This window comes from Cynocephalus volans, chromosome 3 (assembly GCF_027409185.1).
Source record: "Cynocephalus volans isolate mCynVol1 chromosome 3, mCynVol1.pri, whole genome shotgun sequence".
Taxonomy (NCBI): Eukaryota; Metazoa; Chordata; class Mammalia; order Dermoptera; family Cynocephalidae; genus Cynocephalus; species Cynocephalus volans.
The window spans coordinates 76,011,963-76,033,065 of NC_084462.1; the positions used below are offsets into that span (position 1 = coordinate 76,011,963).

Below are 21,103 nucleotides of genomic sequence, written 5' to 3' on the forward strand. Positions count from 1 at the left end.
TGCTTGACTTCAAAATATACTACAAAGCAATCGTAACCAAAATAGCATGATACCAGCATTAAAATAGGCATACAAACCAGTGGAACAGAAGAGAGAACCCAGAAATAAAGCCATTTATGTACAGCCAACTGATTTTAAAGATGCCAAGAGTACTCATTAGGAAAAGGACAGTCTCTTCAATAAATGGTGCTGAGAAAACTGGATATTCACATGCAGAAGACTGAAACTAGAACCCTATCTCTCAACATACACAATAATCAACTCAAAATGGATTAAAGACCTAAATTTAAGACCCCAAACTATGCAATTACTAAAAAATAATAGGGAAAACACTATACAAATGGGAGTGGGCAGCATTTTTTTGACAAGACTACAAAGGCACAGGCAGCTAAAGCAAAAATAAGCAAATGAGACTACAGTAAACTAAAAAGCTTCTGCACAGCAAAGGACACAATCAACAAAGTGAAAGGACAACTACAAAATGGGAGAAAGTACTTGAAACTACACATCAGACAAGGAGCTAATATCCAGATATATAAGGAAGAAACAACAGCAAAAAACCCAAATAACCCAATTAAAAAATGGACAAAGGAACTGAACAGACATTTCTCAAAAGACATATAATTGGCCAACAGGCACACAAAAAATGCTCAATGTCACTAATCATCAAGGAAATGCAATTAAAACCAAAATGAGATATTACCTTACTCCAGTTAGAATGGCTATTACCAAAAATATAGAAAATAACAAATGCTGACAAAGATGCAGAGAAAAGAGAACTCTCTTACACTGTTGGTAGGAATGCAAATTAGTACAGCCATCGTGGAAAAGAGTATAGAGGTTCCTAGAGAACTATAACTTGAACTACCTACCTAATGACCCAGCAATCCCACTACTGGGTATATACATACCCTAAGGAAATGAAATCAGTATATTGAGAAGACACCTGCATTCCCATGTTCACTGCAGCACTATTCACAATAGCCAAGAGAGGGAATCAACCTAAATGCCCATCAACCAATGAATGGATAAAAAAAGCAGTGGTATATATGCACAATGGAATACTATACAGCTATGAAAAGAAGGAAGAAATCTTTTTATCTGCAACAACATGGATGGAACTGGAGACCATCATGTTAAGTGAAGTAAGCCAGGCACAGAAAGACAAATACTGCATGATCTCACTCATATGTGGAATCTAAAAAAAAAAAGTGGTTCTCATAGAAGTAGAGAGTAGAACAATGGTTACCAGAGGCCAGGGGAGTGAGGACGGGGGTGGGGTGGGGGGAAGGGGGGACCAGGTCTGGATTAATGAATACAAAGCTATGCTATCCACCCTGAGTGAATCAATGTACACTATATGCATACATTGAAACAACACACTGTATCCCACAAATATGTACAAGTAAATGTTAAAATTAAAAAATTTTTTTAAATGTGTCCATTTGGCAAAATCTTATATAGACTAAGTAAATCCATATAACCAGGCAGATTATATACTGCAAAATGTACTCAATGTTAAATTTTAGTAGTCTGAGGCTGCACTATTCAATAGTAGCTACTAGCCATATGTGACTATTTAAATGTATATTAATTAAAATAAAATGAAACATCAAATTCTTCAGTCACACTAGCCACGTTTGATTGCTCAATTGCTACTGTATTCAATAACAAAGATATCACACCCAAGACAGAGAAAAATCTCTACCGCTTTCTCAGCTTTAAAATTTTAAGTTTTTTTCCATTCTTGTTAGTGCTATTGAGGTTACCCAAGTCATAAGGTTCCACATCATACTCTTGAAGAACTAAGAAAATATTCACTCACCTTAAACAAGAAGAAATCATCACACAAATGCACCTGATTTTTTATGCAACAGTAGAGAAACAAGTCCTTTAGTCTACTGGCTACGAAGCTATCTTTATACAGTAAGTCATGTATAATAATACCAAAAAAAACAAAAAAAACACCTACCTTTTATGTAAAATGTACCCCTCAAAAAGGGGACGGTGGCAGATCATTAAGTTTTAAATTCCTTTTCATTCATTTGTACAACATTTTGATACTTAGAGGCAAATATGACCTCTGGTTTTATTATAAATTACAGGGATACTGGAAAAAAAAAAAAGCAAGCTGATATTCTAGTGACTTCATCTATTTCAAATTGAAAAAAGTTAAAATCCAAAAGAATTCTTTTAGAAAGCAAGAGTATTTTCATTTTTATTTTATTTATTTATTTGTTTATTTTTTAAAAGATGACCGGTAAGGGTATCTTAACCCTTGACTTGGTGTTGTCAGCACCACGCTCTCTCAAGTGAGCTAACCGGCCATCCCTATATATAAAGACCCGAACCCGTGGCCTTGGTGTTATCAGCACCACACTCTCCCAAGTGAACCACAGGTCGGCCCTAGAAAGCAAGAGTATTTTTAAATTCTGTTTATTAAACTCTGATGTATTGCTATCAAATAAGCCAACTGTGGAAAATTAGAAGAATACCTGGAAAGAAAACCCATATCTTTTGTGAAAAGCAGACAAGTACCAGCTTATTAAGGAAGAACCTTTTATATTTTTAGACCTCCGCTATTAGAAAGTTTCTTTCCAAACTTCAAAATACTATTTTTAAATAAACAAAACTTTCCCTGTACTATAATTTACAACCCTGAAAATTTGTGTCCAAATAGTTTATATGGATAGTCCACAAAAGATTTTCCTCTTTATTTTTAATCACAACTGCCTTAGAAAATGATTCTGTATCAATTTAAACCCACAAATAAGAGCTTTATTTCTATTTATTTTAATTAAAATTGCTATTTATTATAAGTGATTAAAATCTGAAATACAATCCTTTTTTCCTAGACAAATAAATTGATTCACATCTCATAATACTTCTTCGTTTGAAAGGATGCTTTAAAACATTATCTCCCAGGAAGAAAACGTTCTAGTAATTTTTTTTTTCAGTATGGGGATCCAAACCCTTGACCTTGGTGTTACAAGGCTGTGCTCTAACCAACTGAGCCAACCGGCCAGCCCCTTATTTTAATATTCCTTTCATAATCCTTCTTTCTTAGAAATTCAGCTACTGTTGATAAGGATCAAAGTTGACAAGACTATGTCAGATATCAAAAAATCATTTGATCAATATTTTAAATCTATTAATTACAAATGTCTACCTACCTAAAAAATCAATGGTCCTAATTCTAATCTTTGTTTCTTTTTAATCACAATGATGTATACCACATACAGTTCCATTTATATTGGTTAGAAAAAGGGAAGTTGGGATGGGAGGGAAGGAAATACTGCTTAATAAAAACTAAACTGAACACTAGCCCTTGTGTGAAAATCTCAGGAAGATTTTCATTTTTATTGACATCTTCATTTACCTTTCAGTATCATGTTAATCTCTTTACCTCCTCAAGGAGTGGGTTTGTGTCAAATAAAAATTATTCTTCTTGCTACTGCTTTCCCTCTTATGAAATAGTGACCTATTTTATGTTGTTCTGCTTGGTTAATGTGTGCTTCCTCTCTGGATGCCCTGTTTATATCAGCCCTGAGGGGAGCTACTCTGCAAGGGTGTCTGTCTTCGGAGAGAAATGAAGCAGCTCACCTATGTCACGATTTAAGTCTTCTTCAGGAAAAATGTTCTATGGCTCTTCAGTCCTCCAAGATAATAGGAGGACACAATATCATAGATTTGGTATAACTTCTCCATTTTCAGAAGACAGTTAAAATTCAATCTTTCAAACACATGCCTACTACTCTGCACAAGACACTGAATACTGGGGAAAATACAAAGATCTGAGATATGGTTTCGGCAGCCCCCAAGAACATTTACAAGTAACTAACATGCAACAGGAAATTACAAGTATCCTAAGCACTGTAAATTCAGGAGAGATTACATCCAATTGGAGGTGGGAGAAGAGGAGAGAGTTCAGCGACAATTTCATAAAGGATATGCAAAGATACAGCAGGGACTCTTGTCAGGAGAAAATAAAGACAGAAAAACTGTAAGCCTCAGAATATGTTACAGCTTCTGTAGAGCACAGAGCACACTGCAAAAGGGGTCTTAACATTAGCTAAAGTCAAAATACCCTAATAATCAAATATGTTTAACCTAATACACCAATGTATACCTCTGAAGTCAATCATTCAGTCTAACCACAAGAAATTTATGTACAAGGAAAATTCATAAACTGAAGTGAAATTACTAAAGTGTATTGGGAAACCACACACACACACTTCCCCTCCCCCACAGAGAAAGAAGAAATCTCTTTCTGTTTGTTTCTTAATCACAGTGAGGTGTGAGGAAAATGTTAATTTGAACTACAGCTTCATCACAGATTCCTTTACATCACGACTATCACAGATTCCTTTTAGGCCATCAATGTAATGCTACGGGTGATTCCCTGGCATTTTGTTCTAAAATCCTCAAATGAGATGATAATGTGACCAGCTGCAGCTCTCTTCCTGCATTTCAGAAGCTCTGGGTGTCCACACACTTGCAGCTCTGTATCACTTCACACAAAAGACTGGCAATTGGCCAAGAAGTCTCCGCCATGGCATATACTCCCCAAGGTTCAAGATTTCCCATTTAATTCTAAATCGGCCATGAAACAACACATACTTTAGTAGACTACACCAATATAAAACAAATTAAATTCCAATTTCTAGTTAATAAAAGTATTTACCTAAAATGCAATATATAAAGACACTGAAATATATATTCTATAGTTTTAAAGAGACCAATGAATATAATTCCACTCCCTTAAGTTAATTCTTAAAATTTCCTTTGAGAGTTACCGTTTCCTCAGAATTTTACCAATAGCAATGAAATCCATTGCAAACTTGTTATATATAGCACACAGAGATTTAACTGTATTTTCAAAGTTTTTCATTAAGCAATTCATGCAAATTGCTAACAAAATTAAAAATAATGAATGTTTACAAGATCTGGTATATACAGGTGAACATGACCTATGACAATGATTGTGAGATAGATACTTCAAGAACGACCTTAATTTCTGCTGTCTAGAGCAGAAATATTTACGAACATACAGAAACACATGGTTCTGTGAATTAGGTAGCTATGTCATTCTAGTATATAAATTTCCTGAAGGAAAAAGGTAAAAACTAATGAAAGCACTTTAGCAGCCTGGCTAACACTTACCTTTGGTAGAAAGGAGCATTTCACAAAAGCAAATAACAATAAATTCAGCACTAGCCCTTGTGTGAAAATGGAAAGATTTTCATTTCTATTGAAATCTTCATCTGCCTCTAGCTTCTCTCTCTTCTAGGTGTAGACACTCTAAACACAGAGTGTCACTGAAATAGTAATGATCTGAATGACTATGCCTTGAAATATTTATTCAATAGCCAAAATTTAGTAATGTTAAACCTGTAAAAATTTAGAAGCATGGAAAACACTGACTTTTTTCCCCTTCCTTTTGATAGGCATCTTTCTACAATACAATTGTCAACTAAGGACAATGAAGAAAGGATTAGCACACCACTTCAGGAGAAAGTGTAACCTGAAAGTGATATTTGGACTTTAAATCCCCATTTCTGCCCAGGATTGCTTTAATGTGACACTCAAAGGCTGTATGGCAAGAAAAAATATCTCCAAAGGGATCCTTTAAATAGCTTTTTTCCCCCTTTCAATGTCAACAACCTTTTGAATTGAGGGCAAACTGGTTAAAAACACGAATTATTCATCATAATTTATTAGTCAAGAAAACATATTTGCTTCACACCAAGTTAAAACTGCAAAACACAATGACATTCTGACCATACCAAACAGATATGGACTGTTAAACGTCACTTGTAACCTAAATAACCTAGTTCTAAGTAGTCACAAAAAAAGACATCTACTTTATTGCCATTTATATGAAAGAGACATGAATATTATATTACAAAGAGAGAAAAGAGCTTCCAACCCCCTTTTAAAGGATGAGATATTTTTTAAAAATAGCTTTAAAGCCTACACACCAAATTCTTGACATTTACCTCTAGGGGAGTAGAAAAGAACAGTAGAACTGTGCTGGGAGACGGGAGACTATCAAAACAATTTTTTAAACAAAGAAGTTAAAATTTGTAAGATTGTAGGACAAAACATGAACTGGATAGTAGGAACATGGGTTTGATGTTGTTTGAACATGGGTTTTTAACTAAAACAACCCAAGAGGCTGGTCCAAAGGCAGTGCGTTATATCTCAATTGATTGTTCACAGTCAGTTACAGATCCAACTCCTTGTTCTACTCTTTTCCCCCTTCTCACCACTGCACTTGACTAGTGTTAAACACACATGCACACGCGCGTGCGTGAAAGAAAAGAAATTATAATGACCAACAACAAAGAAGTAGATACTTTTCATTTCCCTGAAGCTTACGGGGATGGACAAGGAGCAGGGGGTGGGAGAGAAGAAGAGGCCTAGAAGTTGAAAGGAACAATGCAAAGTGAAATCTGAATGAATAAGGACAGGCAGGCAATCCCCAGTGAATCCTAACAGGACTAAAAAGAGGTAATGGCAGTAGTGACTGGCTTAGAGATTGGGGGAGGGGAAGGGAAAGAGCAAGGAAGATGAGAGCACTCTTGCACACACATAGAAAGAAATATCATTTCCAGAAAATATTAACTTACCAGTATGTACTGTAGCTACTGCAATCCATACACACTGTGTGCTGAGCTTTATCTTGCTTTTCTGATTTCTTATGGTTGGTTAAGGGTATTTGAGCATCTTCATAATGTTTTTTTGCATGGCCATTCACATACCTTACATAAACGAAATGAAAATTTACTTTAATCTAAATATTGCTTTGGAATATAAAGTAGTAAATAGAGATGATTAAGTTATATGTTAATCAAATCAAAATGAGAAAGAACTCCTCCTATAAGAGCATGCAATCATTTAGTGATTTATTAACCTGAATACTTAAAAAACAGTTCCTTTTTTGCAATCAAATACTACAGTCAACTTTTAATTATATACAAGACTAGGGCCAGACAAGGAAAGGCATTATGCAAATCAGTTTCAACACCATTGATATTATCACATAAACTCCATTGCTGATGCTTTTGCTGTACCTTTTTTCTTTATATGTTTCTCAGACCGCCAACCCCCAACTCAGGCTATTATCAAAGACAATCTCAGTAAACTAAATTACTCATCCACTTCCCACAGGGCCATATGCCCTGCTCGGATTGCTGCTTAATATAAAACATCAGAGCCAGATATGAAAACAGGATAATTTTCCATCTCTTTATCATCAATATGCCTTCATATCTTTTAGGTAAATTCTGAATAATCAGCTCCACTCATATGGAAACTTATTTGTTTAGAAACAATCCAAACACAACACAGATCATCTTAAGCTTATAAAAAACTGTTATTTCTCACAAAGATAATCAAAGGTTGATTATGTTCATAAAAATTTTGTGACACTTTCCAACTCAGATTAATAAATCATTGTATTACAGCAAGTAAAATGAAATCAAAATGTTTTTTGCATGATGATATATGCATATCATATGCATATGGTGTGCAGTCCAATTCATCTATACCTAAAGACTATACAATGCTGTCACTGACCACTACTGTGAAGACCCTTACAACACAAAACTTCCCAGTTCCTAGAAAGCAGCTAATTTGTAGAAGACAAGGCCTACTTGAAATCTCAGTCAAAACAAATTACTGGTTAAACTGTACCAAAATAAACAGGCTCAGAATTCAGATGGCATTTTCACCATGAGGCACCTAACTGCACCGGGAGCAAAACTTACCTTGTGAAAAGTAGGACTGTTGTGGTAAGTAGGGAGGATCAACTTCAAGCCCAGCCTCTATACCCGAGGAAAACTGGATGCATTCAAAGCAATATTAACCTCAACTCAGAATGTGATCGTGTTCTTTTTCTATTTTTCCACTGTACTTAAATTAAACACAACTAACACTTGGGTATACATGGATCTTCTGTCTACAAAAGTGGACTAAAATGAATTTTAAAGTAAAATAATGATTAAGAGTATAAGTTCAAAAATTAGATTGCCTGGGTTCAAAAGTACGCTTTGTCACATCCTGGCCATGTGAGCTTGAATGAGTTACTTAACCTCTCTGTGCTTGTTTTTTCATCTGTAAAATGGAGATAACAGCACTTGTGTCTCACGGGTTGTTAGGTGATTAAATTAAATAACCCATGGCTCATAATAAACGAACATTAGCAATTATTTTATTATTTTCCTTTCCATGCTTAATTACTGTTTATTCAGAATCCAAACAACATAATTGCTTAGGAAGTGGATAAATTAAGGACATATTTTGAGATAACACATTATTACACAGGTCAAGAAATACTCGCTATTTAAGTAAAAAGGTAAACTCTAAGACATCATATAGGTTCAATATCTAATCATCTTAATTTCCTATTCTTATATTTATAGTACTATACCATGAAAAACAATAGTAATATTTATGATGAAGAGTGCCTTCAGAACCAAAGAAAAAGTAATATTGAATAATAATAATAATAATAATAATAATAATAATAATAATAATAATAATGGGCATTACCACTTTCAGGTCTTTGAAAATTGATCATTTTTACAAAGTAAATATAGTTCATTTAACTAAAACACTGCAGTCTCCAAATATACTAGATGTTTAAATGGTTCCTGCAAATCTCAGTGATGAAGTAAAAAGTGTGATTACTGATGACATTAAGATTAGCAGTGTTTTGGTTAATACCCAAATACGTTAGTCAGAAGTTAACAGTTTTATACAAACTAACATAAAAATAAATATTTTCCCTATCTAGTTTTAGATTATAACTAGACATATTTTTGGTCTACAGCACAAAAGGAAAAGTTTCACTATAAATGTCACAGATTTCTAACAACAATCTCAAAAATTTGAAAAATCATTTAAATGGGATGGTTGCCATAAAGACCAACAGACTATACAACTCAGGCATGCTATTGATAAACTATGTTTCCTAGTAGAAAGAATATTCAATTTAAGACTTCCCTGCAAACAAGTAGCCTAAAATCACTGAAAAATCTGTATACTTGCCAATCGACACCCAAGATTACATAATAAATGAAAATTAACCAATCAACTATGTAAAATGGAGACCCAAATTCAGGCTACTCTATCTGTTTAATCTCTTTAATCATATTTCTCCAAAACTATGTCAAATTTCTAAATTTAAGCTTGCTTGCAGTTGAAAACAGTCTACCTGCAGAGTCTAGAAATTTTTCAATTAATTTTTCCAAAACCTACTTAGAGAATTGTTTGTTGCTTGCTATTAAGAACACTAATCTTTCCAATTTTTGAGAGTTTGTCAGGTTTTCTCGCTCGCATATGACCTTCAAGATTTAGGTTGTAGAGCACTATGAGACAAGTGGAGAACAGAACTACATAAATTTTATTGCATTATAATTCTCACCTCTCAAAATCTAGGAGAGGAATCTGTCTCTTCAAGTGCAGAATTTAAGTGCTTCTACTTTTCTTCTTTTTTTAAAAAAAGTTATCTGTACAAAGTATTTTCAGGTTCCCCAAATCCTAGAGATTTCAAAACCACAACAGCCACAATTAAGATATGCAGTTAACATTTTCCAAAGGTACTCTTAAGTGTACATGGAAAAAATACTCAATTCCACGATTCAAAACGTGAAAAATCAAAAGTTAACTGAACAAAGATGGTCTCTTCATGCAGTGAGGATTTAAAAATAACAATGGGGAAACAGTCCAGATAAATACAATATAGACTTCAACGTGTGTGATTTAGTGTGATTCCCCATCTCCTTGCTGCTAAGCTACTAACTTCTAAAGTAAATTCAAAATAGATTTTCTAAGCTAAAAGAGCAGTAGAAATAAATGTGCTAGTACCAGGCTAAAAGAACATAGAGGCTGATATTTATTTGAGTTTGTGTTAGAAGAGTTACTGCAAAGAAGAATCATTTTGAAACCAAGAACTGGGAGGCAATGCTCAGGCTTGAACTGAAGTAGGGTGGGGTAGGGGATTGAGTCCACAGAAAGCAAAATGTTTTAATGGAATAACGAAACTTTGGTACATGTTAGATAGGAATTAATAATGAACTCCACAGTGAGGTCATTTTCAAAGGGAATTCCTTTATCTGTAAATATTTTAGTTTTTTTTCCCCAGAAGATTGATATGATGTCTGGGATTTGATTCAAAAGTCAGTAAAGGGATGGTGTAGGTAATAGGTGAAACAAGATTGGCCATGTGTCAATAATTGTTAAAGCTGGGTGATGAGAACACAGGGTTCATTTATACTCTCTACTTTTGTGTGTGCTTAAATTTTACCCTAATAAAAGGTTTAAAAAAACATCTACTGGATAAACTTTTATTTCGAGACTTCAAAGTTCCCCTATTTCACCTTTCCAATCAAATATTACTAGTAGATTGTCTTCATCATCAAACTAATTTGTCTGACTATCAACATGAGGGGCTTTTTTCCCCGTAGATTTTTTCCCAGTTGTATCACAGAACAAAGGGAATCAACTGGAGAGTGAAGCTCTACAGAGAATCATACACTATTATTATTTATTTTTTTTTTTTTAAAGATGACCGGTAAGGGGATCTTAACCCTTGACTTGGTGTGGTCAGCACCACGCTCACCCAGTGAGCGAACCGGCCATCCATATATGGGATCCGAACCCGGGGCCTTGGTGTTATCAGCACTGCACTCTCCCGAGTGAGCCACGGGCCGGCCCATCATACACTATTATTAACAATGGTACTAAATAAATCCAAATCAATAAAAACTTTAACATAAAGCTTAAAGGCAAATTTTAAAAAGCAAATAAGGTAGTCAAGTAATAAGTATGTATGTCACCTACCTTCCACAGTGGACACTTGAACAAGTCAAACAGACCCAGGGACTTTTGTTGGACCGGCACACTAATAAAAAGAAAAATACACAATATACCAATTGTATCATGTTATTTCACAATTTCTCCCCTAATCTGTAACACATATCCTGTGATTAAATTATAAATTCCATGGCTGCTTAGGTTTACTGAAACCACAGATCCGAGCTTGTGAATGCATTTTACACAAAATGGCTGCTCATTTTAATTGCTGACTTAATTCAAATAGCTTAACCACAAGTTAAACACATATATACTTTTCTCCTTTATTACTTATTCCTTTTTACTGCAGTCTTTGACAAGTTAATAATAGTCTCTTTTCCCATTAAAAACGTTTTTTTTAAAGTCTAGTCTTTTAATCACATGTCTTTGCCACGCAGCTCATATAACACTCTAAATGACAACTCTAACAGTTTATCTAGTAAGAAGCATAACCTAAGGATACAATTAGAAACACTAAGCCTAATTTTCCCCAAGTAATTCTCACTTGCATAAAAGATATGACACTGCACATAATTCTTGCTGACGTTGTAGTCAGGACATTAATTATTTTAGTTTAAGTATTACAGGGTGAGGTAGGCAAAAGGGGTATGGAAACTTTAAAAATATTGATTAAAATTTTGCTTGCTGATTACTCATTCAATTAAAAAACAAGACCAGTATATTTAACAGTAACTTTCTGTTAAAGGAGTGGAACATAAAAATCGCCTGGAAAGCTTTTTCAAAACACCTATGTTCTACTCAGGCAGATATCTATATATTGGGGTGGGGAAAGAACTACAAAGAACATGTATATTTTGAGAAAAGGAGCTTCCCAGGATGACTCCTTAATACAAACCCTTGAAAACCACTAGTCAGCCTCCTAGGGACATGGGAGGGGTACCACACCACAACCACACACAGGATCATAATAAATCCACTGCCTAGCACATAGCAGGTGCTCAACAAACATTTGTTGAAAAGAAAGCTTAAATTTCCTAGTTTAGGATACCAAGCTCTTTGAAGATTTGGTCCCTACCTACATCTCTATTATCTTATCACACGACAAGTCTTTCTCACTGTTAAGAAAAATTAACCAAAACTGGAAACAAGGTGAATTGAGAACTGTAAGCCCTTTCAATATGTACCAAAACATTGTTTAATAGGTCCTCCCAAAGATATTTAGAGTACCATTGTTTGACCTGCTGTTTACTACTGATAAGGATCCAAATTCTATGAAGTTACAGGTACACTTGTAGATTTTTGTTTCACAGAGATAACTTCTGTTCAGCAGACACCAAAGGTTATGGATTTACTACCCTGTAGGGTATTAACCAATTTTGACCTAGTCTAGCAATCTTATGTCAATGCTCTTTCTTCTGTGTCTCTCTCTATATATATACATTCAGCTCCCAAATGCTCTTGGAACCAGCTTTACCATCCTACTGATTCCCTCATTAATAAGTTAAATAAATCTTTGACTATGTTCATTCTGTATTTGTATGAGAGAGGTGGGTAGGGGGGAATAAAAGAGCTCTCCTGTCTGGTCAGCACAGGGATTTAACTACTTCTGAATAAGAAAGCTCTGAGTGGCAAAATCCCCTTCCAGTCAGCCAAAGGCCCTGGGCTTCCTTAAGTGCATTCACACATTTACATTAACTGCCATGGCCATCCTTTAAGATATTTGAGATTCTGACTCAACTGGGTCCAATTCTGTTATTTGTGCATGTAACCTGCATAACAGAAAGGCCTAGAAAAATACCTGTTAACTATTTTAGTCAGGTACGTGGGAAGACTATTGTGAGGTGAGATCATTGGCTTTTTACTTGCCCATCCCTGTGGTGTTTATCTTGTAGCAACAAAAATATGATGTTTTTATAGTCTGAAGAGCAAGTCCAATGAAATAAACTTTAAAAAATAAAAAGTACATTAGAACACAGCTTACTTGAGCAGGTATTCATGATTTGAGGTATAATTGGAGGATTGAAAAATTATGAATATTTTAATTTTGTTCCTCTAACAAACCTCTTTTTCTTGGTAAATGTTAAACATTGTAACTCAATTTGGGGGAAAAAACTGTTGACATTTAATATTATCCTGAAATAAATAATTATGTTTCAATAAGTTTAGGCTCAAATTTTTAACTATCCAGAGATTTTTTTTTAATTATGAAGAATTTTTTTCCTCCTTTATAATATAGAGGAAAAGGAAATCTAGAGAAAAATCACTTACTTTGCTTTGATGCATTTCCTACCAATTGTTCTTTTATTTCCCCATTTATAGTTGTAAACATACACAAAGTACACATAACTTTGTGATTTCATTTTCCCAATATCAGTATATGAATGCATTTCTTCACATTATTTCATTTACAACAGTGTATCTTATAATATCTCAATTATGTCAGAAAGTTTTATTTTTTTTTAATTTCTCAATTTCAGATTTTAAAAAAGATACACTAAGGCTGAGAGAAGGAAACAATGGGATATAACTGCTTAATGGTTATAGAATTTATTTTGGGGTGATGAAAATGTTTTGGAACTAGACAGAGGTGGTGGTTGTACAACTATGGATGCACTAAATGTCACTGAATTGTTCACTTTAAAACGGTTAATTTTATGCTATGCAAATTGCACCTCAAAATAAATACAGAAACTCCTTGATTTACGATGGGGTTACATCCTAATAAACCCACTGTGAAGGTAAAAAAATTGTAAGTCGTGGGCTGACCCTGTGGCTCACTCAGGAGAGTGCGCGCTGGGAGCGCTGAGGCCGTGGGTTCGAATCCTATATAGGGATGGCCGAGTGAGCGCGGTGCGGACGACACCACGCCAAGGGTTGTGATCCCCTTACGGGTCCCCCTGCCCCCCGCAAAAAACTGTAAGTCGTAAGTCAGGAATCATAGATAGTAAGTAGATGCATACATACTGAAGACAAGGAGAAGGAGAGAAAATAAAAGGAAATAAAGTAATGACTTCCCAAAACATTGGAAACAAGTGACTACCTTTTAATAAATCTCAAAAAAAAAAAACTTTCACTTTCTGAGTCAAGAAATCCAATTTATTTTGTCATAAACATTTACAGTAAGGAAGTTATGACAATGTGTGATAGGACAGTCATCTTGGCTATCTAAATGACAGTACTCTGTGAGGGCATAACACATTCACACCAGAAAAACATTTGAAATCTAGAAAGCTATAGAGAATAGGGTACAATGGGGATTCCGAAGCCAATAAATGGCATTGCTTTGGGGAACAGTCACTTTGTTTATGCATACCTTATCCAAATTAAGAACTCTTAATGTACCCCATGACAAATATAGTAAAATGAAAAATACAGTAGAATGAACAATTATTGGCTTTAACTTTAACTCTCAATTATTGTTAAGAATAGAACAGCTCATTGCATGAATAAAAGAATGCTACAGATAATCTTAAAACCATTTATTTTAATCACTTTTAGGGGAAATACCTTATATAAAAGATAGATTCAATTTACGGACACACGTGTTTCAAAAGTTTGTGTATAGGATGGAAACAGTATTAAAGGTTTCCACGCCTTCTATAAAACTACATGAAACATAATACAAGGGTACGTCAAAAAGTTTGCAGAAAAATAGAACTTAGGGCTGGCCCATGGCTCACTTGGGAGAGCATGGTGCTGACAACACCAAGTCAAGGGTTAAGATCCCCTTACCGGTCATCTTTTGAAAAAAAAAGAAAAGAAAAGAAAAGAAAAATAGAACTAAAAGATAATATAAATCTTTTCAAGAACTTTTTGAAGATCTCTCATATAGCTAAAATAGTCATTATATACAAACACATACATACACTCATGTATACATACACAATAAAACCACAGTCAATAAAAATATTTTTAAGCTCTGAATATAGTATCTATTCAGCAAAACAAAAAAATATTAAACCAAAGTTTTTTATGTTTATTTATTTTTTTATCTTAAATGTCGGTACTTAAGAGAAAGAGAATGATAAAGAGGGCAACTTGTGGAAGTTCCTTAATACACCTAATCACACCTCAAGGTAATGACAAGGAAAAGGAAGCCATGCAATGTATTTCTCACACTGCTACACATGGCCATAGCAGGGTCATGTGGAATCTCACAAGCGGAGTCTCATTTTTCACTCAGATTATAAAATTTCCTCAAACTAAGATCCTCTCTCCTCCAGCAAATCTCTCCCATTAGCTTGGGTTCTTCCAACTCTGACCTCAGTGTCTCATCTCTTAGCCCTTGGGCAACTCAGACCAGAGGCTGGCACTAACTAGGCTCTGTTCACTCCCCTCCTCCTCACCAATGGCTTCAGGACCTTCCTCTGTCCCTCTGCATACCTCACCCTCAAGTTCTTTAAGTTGGCAGGAGGGCCCCTTTGTGTAGAGGGAATGGAGAATCTTGATCCGCTGAGCTAGGCCAACTGTCCCAGAGGTAGAAGCTACAACATAGGGTGGTCAGTGAAGAGGAGTGAAGGGCCTCAGCCTCTAAAACAGGCCTCAGGCTCATGTCTTCTTCCTAAAGTCCCCAAAAGCTTTACCTCGTCTGGACCAGGTAGTGAGAATGGAAGGCAGAGGGAAGAGGGAAGGCATCTAAACAATCCAATCTGCAGACTCAAAGTGGTTTTCCCCCTGCTATTCTTGTGAAGGGAACAGTAGTCTGCTCCTTTATCAAGAGAAATAAAGAAGGGCAGAAAACTAGGCAATTCTGTGCTTAAAGAGGCCTATTTATACATGAATGACTTCAGGTTTTGTTCCTAAGACAAGGAATTCTTAAGACAAAATGGCATCCACACAGAATATATCATTCTTTGTACATAACCACTGATCTTCAATATCCTCTTAGTATTCACTACATAGAACCTAGTAATAGAGTATATTTGATATTCAAGGTCTGTCAACAATTCTCCTGGGGTTCTAAATTTTTTGATAAAATATCATGCATTACTGCTTATGACACAACTTTGTCACTGTCTCTACACACAAAATAGTTCAAGCACACAGCACCGACAGGTAAGCTATTTATTGTGCATCCATTATTCAGTAGTTGCTTCAACTGGGAGAAAATGTTCTTTATCGTCTCAAGAATTCAGAAAGGTGAGGATCAGATAACCATGATTCTAGTCCTGGCTCTACCATTAACTAGCTATAGAAGTGAGAACATCTGGGTCTATTTCTTAATTGCAAATGAAGAGTAGGTGATGATCATGTCCCCTCTAATTATAAAATTATTCAAAGAACATGATAAGGACTGGCAAAACCTAGATGAAACAAACATGTCATCCTTCCCTATAAATGAAATTCTTCCAACTCTACTTTCCATCTAATTTTCTTTAAAAGCTTAACAAAAAGATTAGTTGCCAGGCTGGCCAGTTAGCTCAGTTGGTTAGAGTGCAGCCTTGTAACACCAAGGTCAAGGATTTTGGATCCCTATACCAGCCAGCCACCAAAAAAAAAAAAAAAAAAAAGATTAATTGCTAATGTAGTATAATTTTGTAAACCAATGGTTTTCAGGTTTTTTTCCTGCCTCCCATCACCCCTACGAGGCAAACACATTCCCACCACACTGCCCATCAATAAAAGCAACTCACTGCAACAGGGGGATTAGGAAGTATGTGGAATCACTGTTCAAAACCACTGTAGACAAACATACTACTACAACAGTAAGACGCAGAACCCTCTTCACATACACAATTTTTAAAGTACACACTCTAAAAATATTAGCAACCCATAAAAAAATTCATAATGCCAGGCACTACTGCAACCACTTTATGAATATTATTTCATTTAATCCTCTACAATCTAATGAGGTGCATACTATTATTTGGCCTGTTTTACAGGTCAGGAAACCGAGCTATAACTTGCTAAGTTAGTAAGTGACACAGCTGGAACTCAAACTCACAGTGTTTGAAGGCACACACTGTTGTAAAGCAGTAAGTCCAGAAGACTGTTACTTTCATCTTAAATAGATACCATATTATGTGTTTCTGTGTCTATGCATACATTATATACCTATATATAAATTTTTTAAAGGATGGAAAGATATATAGTAACTGTTAACAGTTATGTAAAAGGAATGGGATGGGAATTGGAGCCCCATGGACCTACTTTCACTTTCAACCATACCTTTTGAAGTTTTTCAGAAAACATTACAGTAGTCTCCCTTATCTGTGGTTTCAGTTACCTGTGGTCAGTTGCAGTCCAAAAACATTAAATGGAAAACTCCAAAAATAAACAATTCATAAGTTTTAAAATGTGCACCATTCTGAGTGGCGTGATGAAATCTGATACCGTCCTGCTCCGTCCAGCCTGGTCCCACCTGGGATGTGAATCATCCCTTTGTCCAGCGGTATGTATGTGTAGGAAAAAACATAGTACACATAGGGTTCAGTACCATCCACTGTTTCAGGCATCTACTGGGGGTCTTGGAACGTATCCCCAACAAATGATGAGAGACTACTGTACATCTTTTATAGTAAAAATTAAATTTAGAATATTTTAAATTTAGATACTGTTATTACAAAGTTGTCCTAATGAAATAGACTTATTACAAATTTTTAAGCATGAGTGATAAGTTAAACCAAAATCCAAGATTACAATTCTATGGCTGTGTAAAAATATAATCAATGGAAATTTAAAAATTTTGCAGCTGTTATTAAAACACACACACACACACACACACACACACACACACACACACACACACACACACACACACACACACACCCGTGAAAATACCAATAGTAAAAGTGTTATTCCTCTTGAAACAGGATAGGGCAGTATCATCACACAAGTTCTATAGGGCTGGCTGGTTGGCTCAGTTGGTTAGAGTGCAGTCTTGTAACACCAAGGTCAAGGGTTTGGATCCCCATATTGGACAGCTGCCAAAAAATACATATTTTTTCCTACAGATATTCCAGTACATATAAGTAGAAATATATTCCAGACTGACCAAACTTACCCTCCAAATGACATTTTTAGGTTTTTAAGAGCAAAGTATGTAATCTTCTATATACCATACTCTTTGAACTGCACACTCACAGCCTAGTCTATGTGAAAAGTTCTTCAGTCTCTTCTATCTTTAACTTGAGTCCCCTGAAATTATTGGGGGAAGGAGTTGGTAAAGTCACAAAAAGAGAGCAAGAACCAAGCCATAATGTAGTACAGAAAAGAAGAAATCAAGCTATACTAAGCAACTGCCAAAGGTGCCAAAGTGGCCTGAGTGAATCCCAAATCATTGTCTGATGTCTCTCCTCCCTCACAATGCTGCTCATTCTAGGAGTGAGTATCAGGTTCCCAGGGAACAAGGTAACAGGAGAGTTCTCATAAAAAGCCAAAGGAGGTACCCAGGGACAAAGGAGTGAGCCCAGGAAGAGCTTGAGAGACTCAGCAGAGGTCCAAATACTGAGGAAGGAGACCAAGCATGAGCACCAAATCCAAAGTGGTCAGCAGTGGCAAGTTGGGACACAAGGCCAAGATCACAGAACCAAGAGTTCAGGGCCAAGGCAGAATTCACCTCTCCTGAATCATTAGACAAGTAAATTGTTCACTGGTAAAGTCATAGCTCAGCATTTCTCATAACAATTCTCTTTCTGCTGAACGGTCCTGTGGTAGATTAAAGATGGTCACAAATTCTTTCCCACTCTTCCCATGAAGAGGCAAGGTCTATGTCTCCTTTCCTGAATCTGGGCAGGTTCTGTGACTGTTCTGACCAACTGAATATGACAGAAGTCATTCTGTGCCAATTTGCAAGTCCAAGTCTTGTGAAATTCCGGCTTCCTCTTACTATCTCTTAGAAACCAGCCACCATGTAAGAACTCTGATTACCTCGAGACCAACATACTATAAGAAGCCCAAACTATGTGTGGACAGATTCTGGAAAATATGACACCATGGGGGGACAGAGAGACACGAAGGAGAACAGAGGCACCAGACATGTGAATTAAGAAGCCACCTAATAGGAAGATGCTCCATCCCCAGGTACTCCACCTGATACAATCCCAGCCAAGTTCTTCCTGAATTTCTGACCCACAAAATTATAAGCAAAATAAAATGGTTGTTTCAAACTACCAGGATGTAGCATAGTTTGTTATTCAGCAATAGATAACCAGAACACCACCTACAGGGGGAAGGGTATCAATGATATAGCATCATCCACACCTGCTAAACAATTCACTGGAATGACTGACACTCTTATTTAGTAGAAGTCAGGATGAGAACTTCAGGAGGTTCTACCTAATATGAATCAGAACTATCCAAAAACTAGACTATTCCTTCTATAACAGAGGTAGTAAGAGTAAAGACATGACTGTCTATCCTCAATTAAGCTAACATTATCTCTTGGACTGGATCTTTCAGTATTACATCAATATTTTAATAACTCAAATCCAGATGTGCTACCACTACCACAGGACAACCTAATTCCTTCTTGAGCTAAAACATCACTCCTAATGTTGCCCTGTATCATAAAAACAGTGACTCAGTAACAAACAGCAGGTTTAAAACCTTCAAAATTTCAAAAGCATTATTTCCACAGAAACCCCAATTTCTGGGCAAAGATCTTTAAGAAAGTGCCATAGGCACTTGCAGGAATTCCTTTCCTCTTCGTTAAAAGTTACAAAGCCTTATCCTTCATTCCTTTTGCTTCTCTGGATTATGTTACTTAATAAGCATTTTGGGAAACCTCAGATTTTACTGAAGGTTGAACTTGAAAAACCGTCTCTGAACAATTTTAAGAGTTGAGAACATCCTACTCCATCTCTGTTTCCAATTCTGTCTTTACCCCAAGAGTTCTGACATTTTCCTCAGCCAGCCTGACTTGGTTTCCATCACACCAGTAATGCCTGATCCCAGGTTTTTGTAGCTGGGATCAAGAGCCACATCAGAATCCCAAGATTTCTGAGGAAATACTCACAATTTTCTCTTAAAGTTCCTAGCAAATTGTTCCATGGCAGGCCCAGCATCAGGGAAGGGGCGCAGTGACCAGAACTTTGCTCCATATTGTTTTGGTTGAACTAGGCAAAGGATCTGATCACCTGCCCTTGACCCCCAACCCTGCCAAAAGAACTCCTTTCTTCTCTTATGCAAAAATATACCTAATGAAATGGGTTGCCTTCATTGGAATTTAACTGTTACTCTGTAGACTCAAAATAAACATGTTAGAGATCATGTGATATAATGAACCAAGCAGGGACTTCAGAACCAACAGTCTTAAGTTTACATTCTAGCTCTACCATTCTTTTATTAAGCTTACAGTTGGTTCCAGAGCCTGCTTCTTCACTGTGAAACGGGACAAATACCATCATTACCTCATATGGCTATGGTAAGGATTTCATGAGACAAACTATATAAAGTGTATAGCACAGGCCTAACAAACAAAGCACTCAGGGGAATGTCAGTTCCTTTCCCTAAAAAATATATCTAAAAGAATAAAATAGCTATCAAGAATTAATGCTGGTGGCTGTTATATACACTGCAGTTAACAGATGTTCACATATACCATGATTAATAATTTTTAATTTTTTCTTTAGTTTACACTCTTTAAAAGAATTGCAGCTGACAATTTCTTTTCACACAAAAATTCCAAATACATAAGTCCCATTAAAGTCAGCAAAAATCCCTCAGAAACTCTTCCTATACCTGACCTAAAACTAAATTATACTCAAAACATCAAGTGAATAAAATAAAATGACCAATTTTAATAAGCTTATTTCAAAACTGATATAACTATTATAACCACCTTAATGTCAGAATCATTAAAATGTACATATCTAATGTAAAATACATACTTCAGGAAATAAAGTGCATTTTAAAAGCACATGTTGAGAGATGTGTGAGGGGATTTAGACAATTTAAAATTCTACTCGAATAAAACATTCAAGTATAGAAGCAACTCAAGTGTCAAAACCATACTAAAATACATTGAAATCAGAGGTATTCAGGACAGATATTAAATCCTGGTTCACCAATCTAATCAACCAAAATATACCTTGGGTATCTGCTCCACTTATTACGCTGTCAGTAATTTACCTGTATAGCAATGAAAGAAAATGTCAAAATTCAGACTCAGAAAGACACTAAGCTCTTAATGTGAACTGTTCTATATTCCAATATCCAATACAATGGGGTTACTGGCCATGCAATTTTAATAAACATTTTAATTTCTAACTTGTTTTAGCAAAGAAGTGAATAGGAATGATTTTAAATTACATTGGATTTAAGATATGGTTATCAGCTTGTT

General features: G+C 35.6%; 1 protein-coding gene across 2 annotated transcripts in view; it reads right to left on the bottom strand.

The window, feature by feature from the left end:
• Nucleotides 1-21,103, bottom strand: part of USP3 (ubiquitin specific peptidase 3) — an 80,219-nt gene that overhangs the window by 45,182 nt on the left and 13,934 nt on the right. The window contains exons 2-3 of one of the 2 annotated variants that reach the window (XM_063090460.1): nt 10,849-10,909; nt 6,633-6,764 (exon numbers count right to left, since the gene is read on the bottom strand). In XM_063090460.1, the coding sequence (XP_062946530.1) occupies nt 6,633-6,764; nt 10,849-10,909 (193 nt within the window). Of the gene's footprint in view, nt 1-6,632; nt 6,765-9,430; nt 9,496-10,848; nt 10,910-21,103 lie in introns of those variants that run through there. The other variant, XM_063090461.1, reaches the window with a different exon arrangement.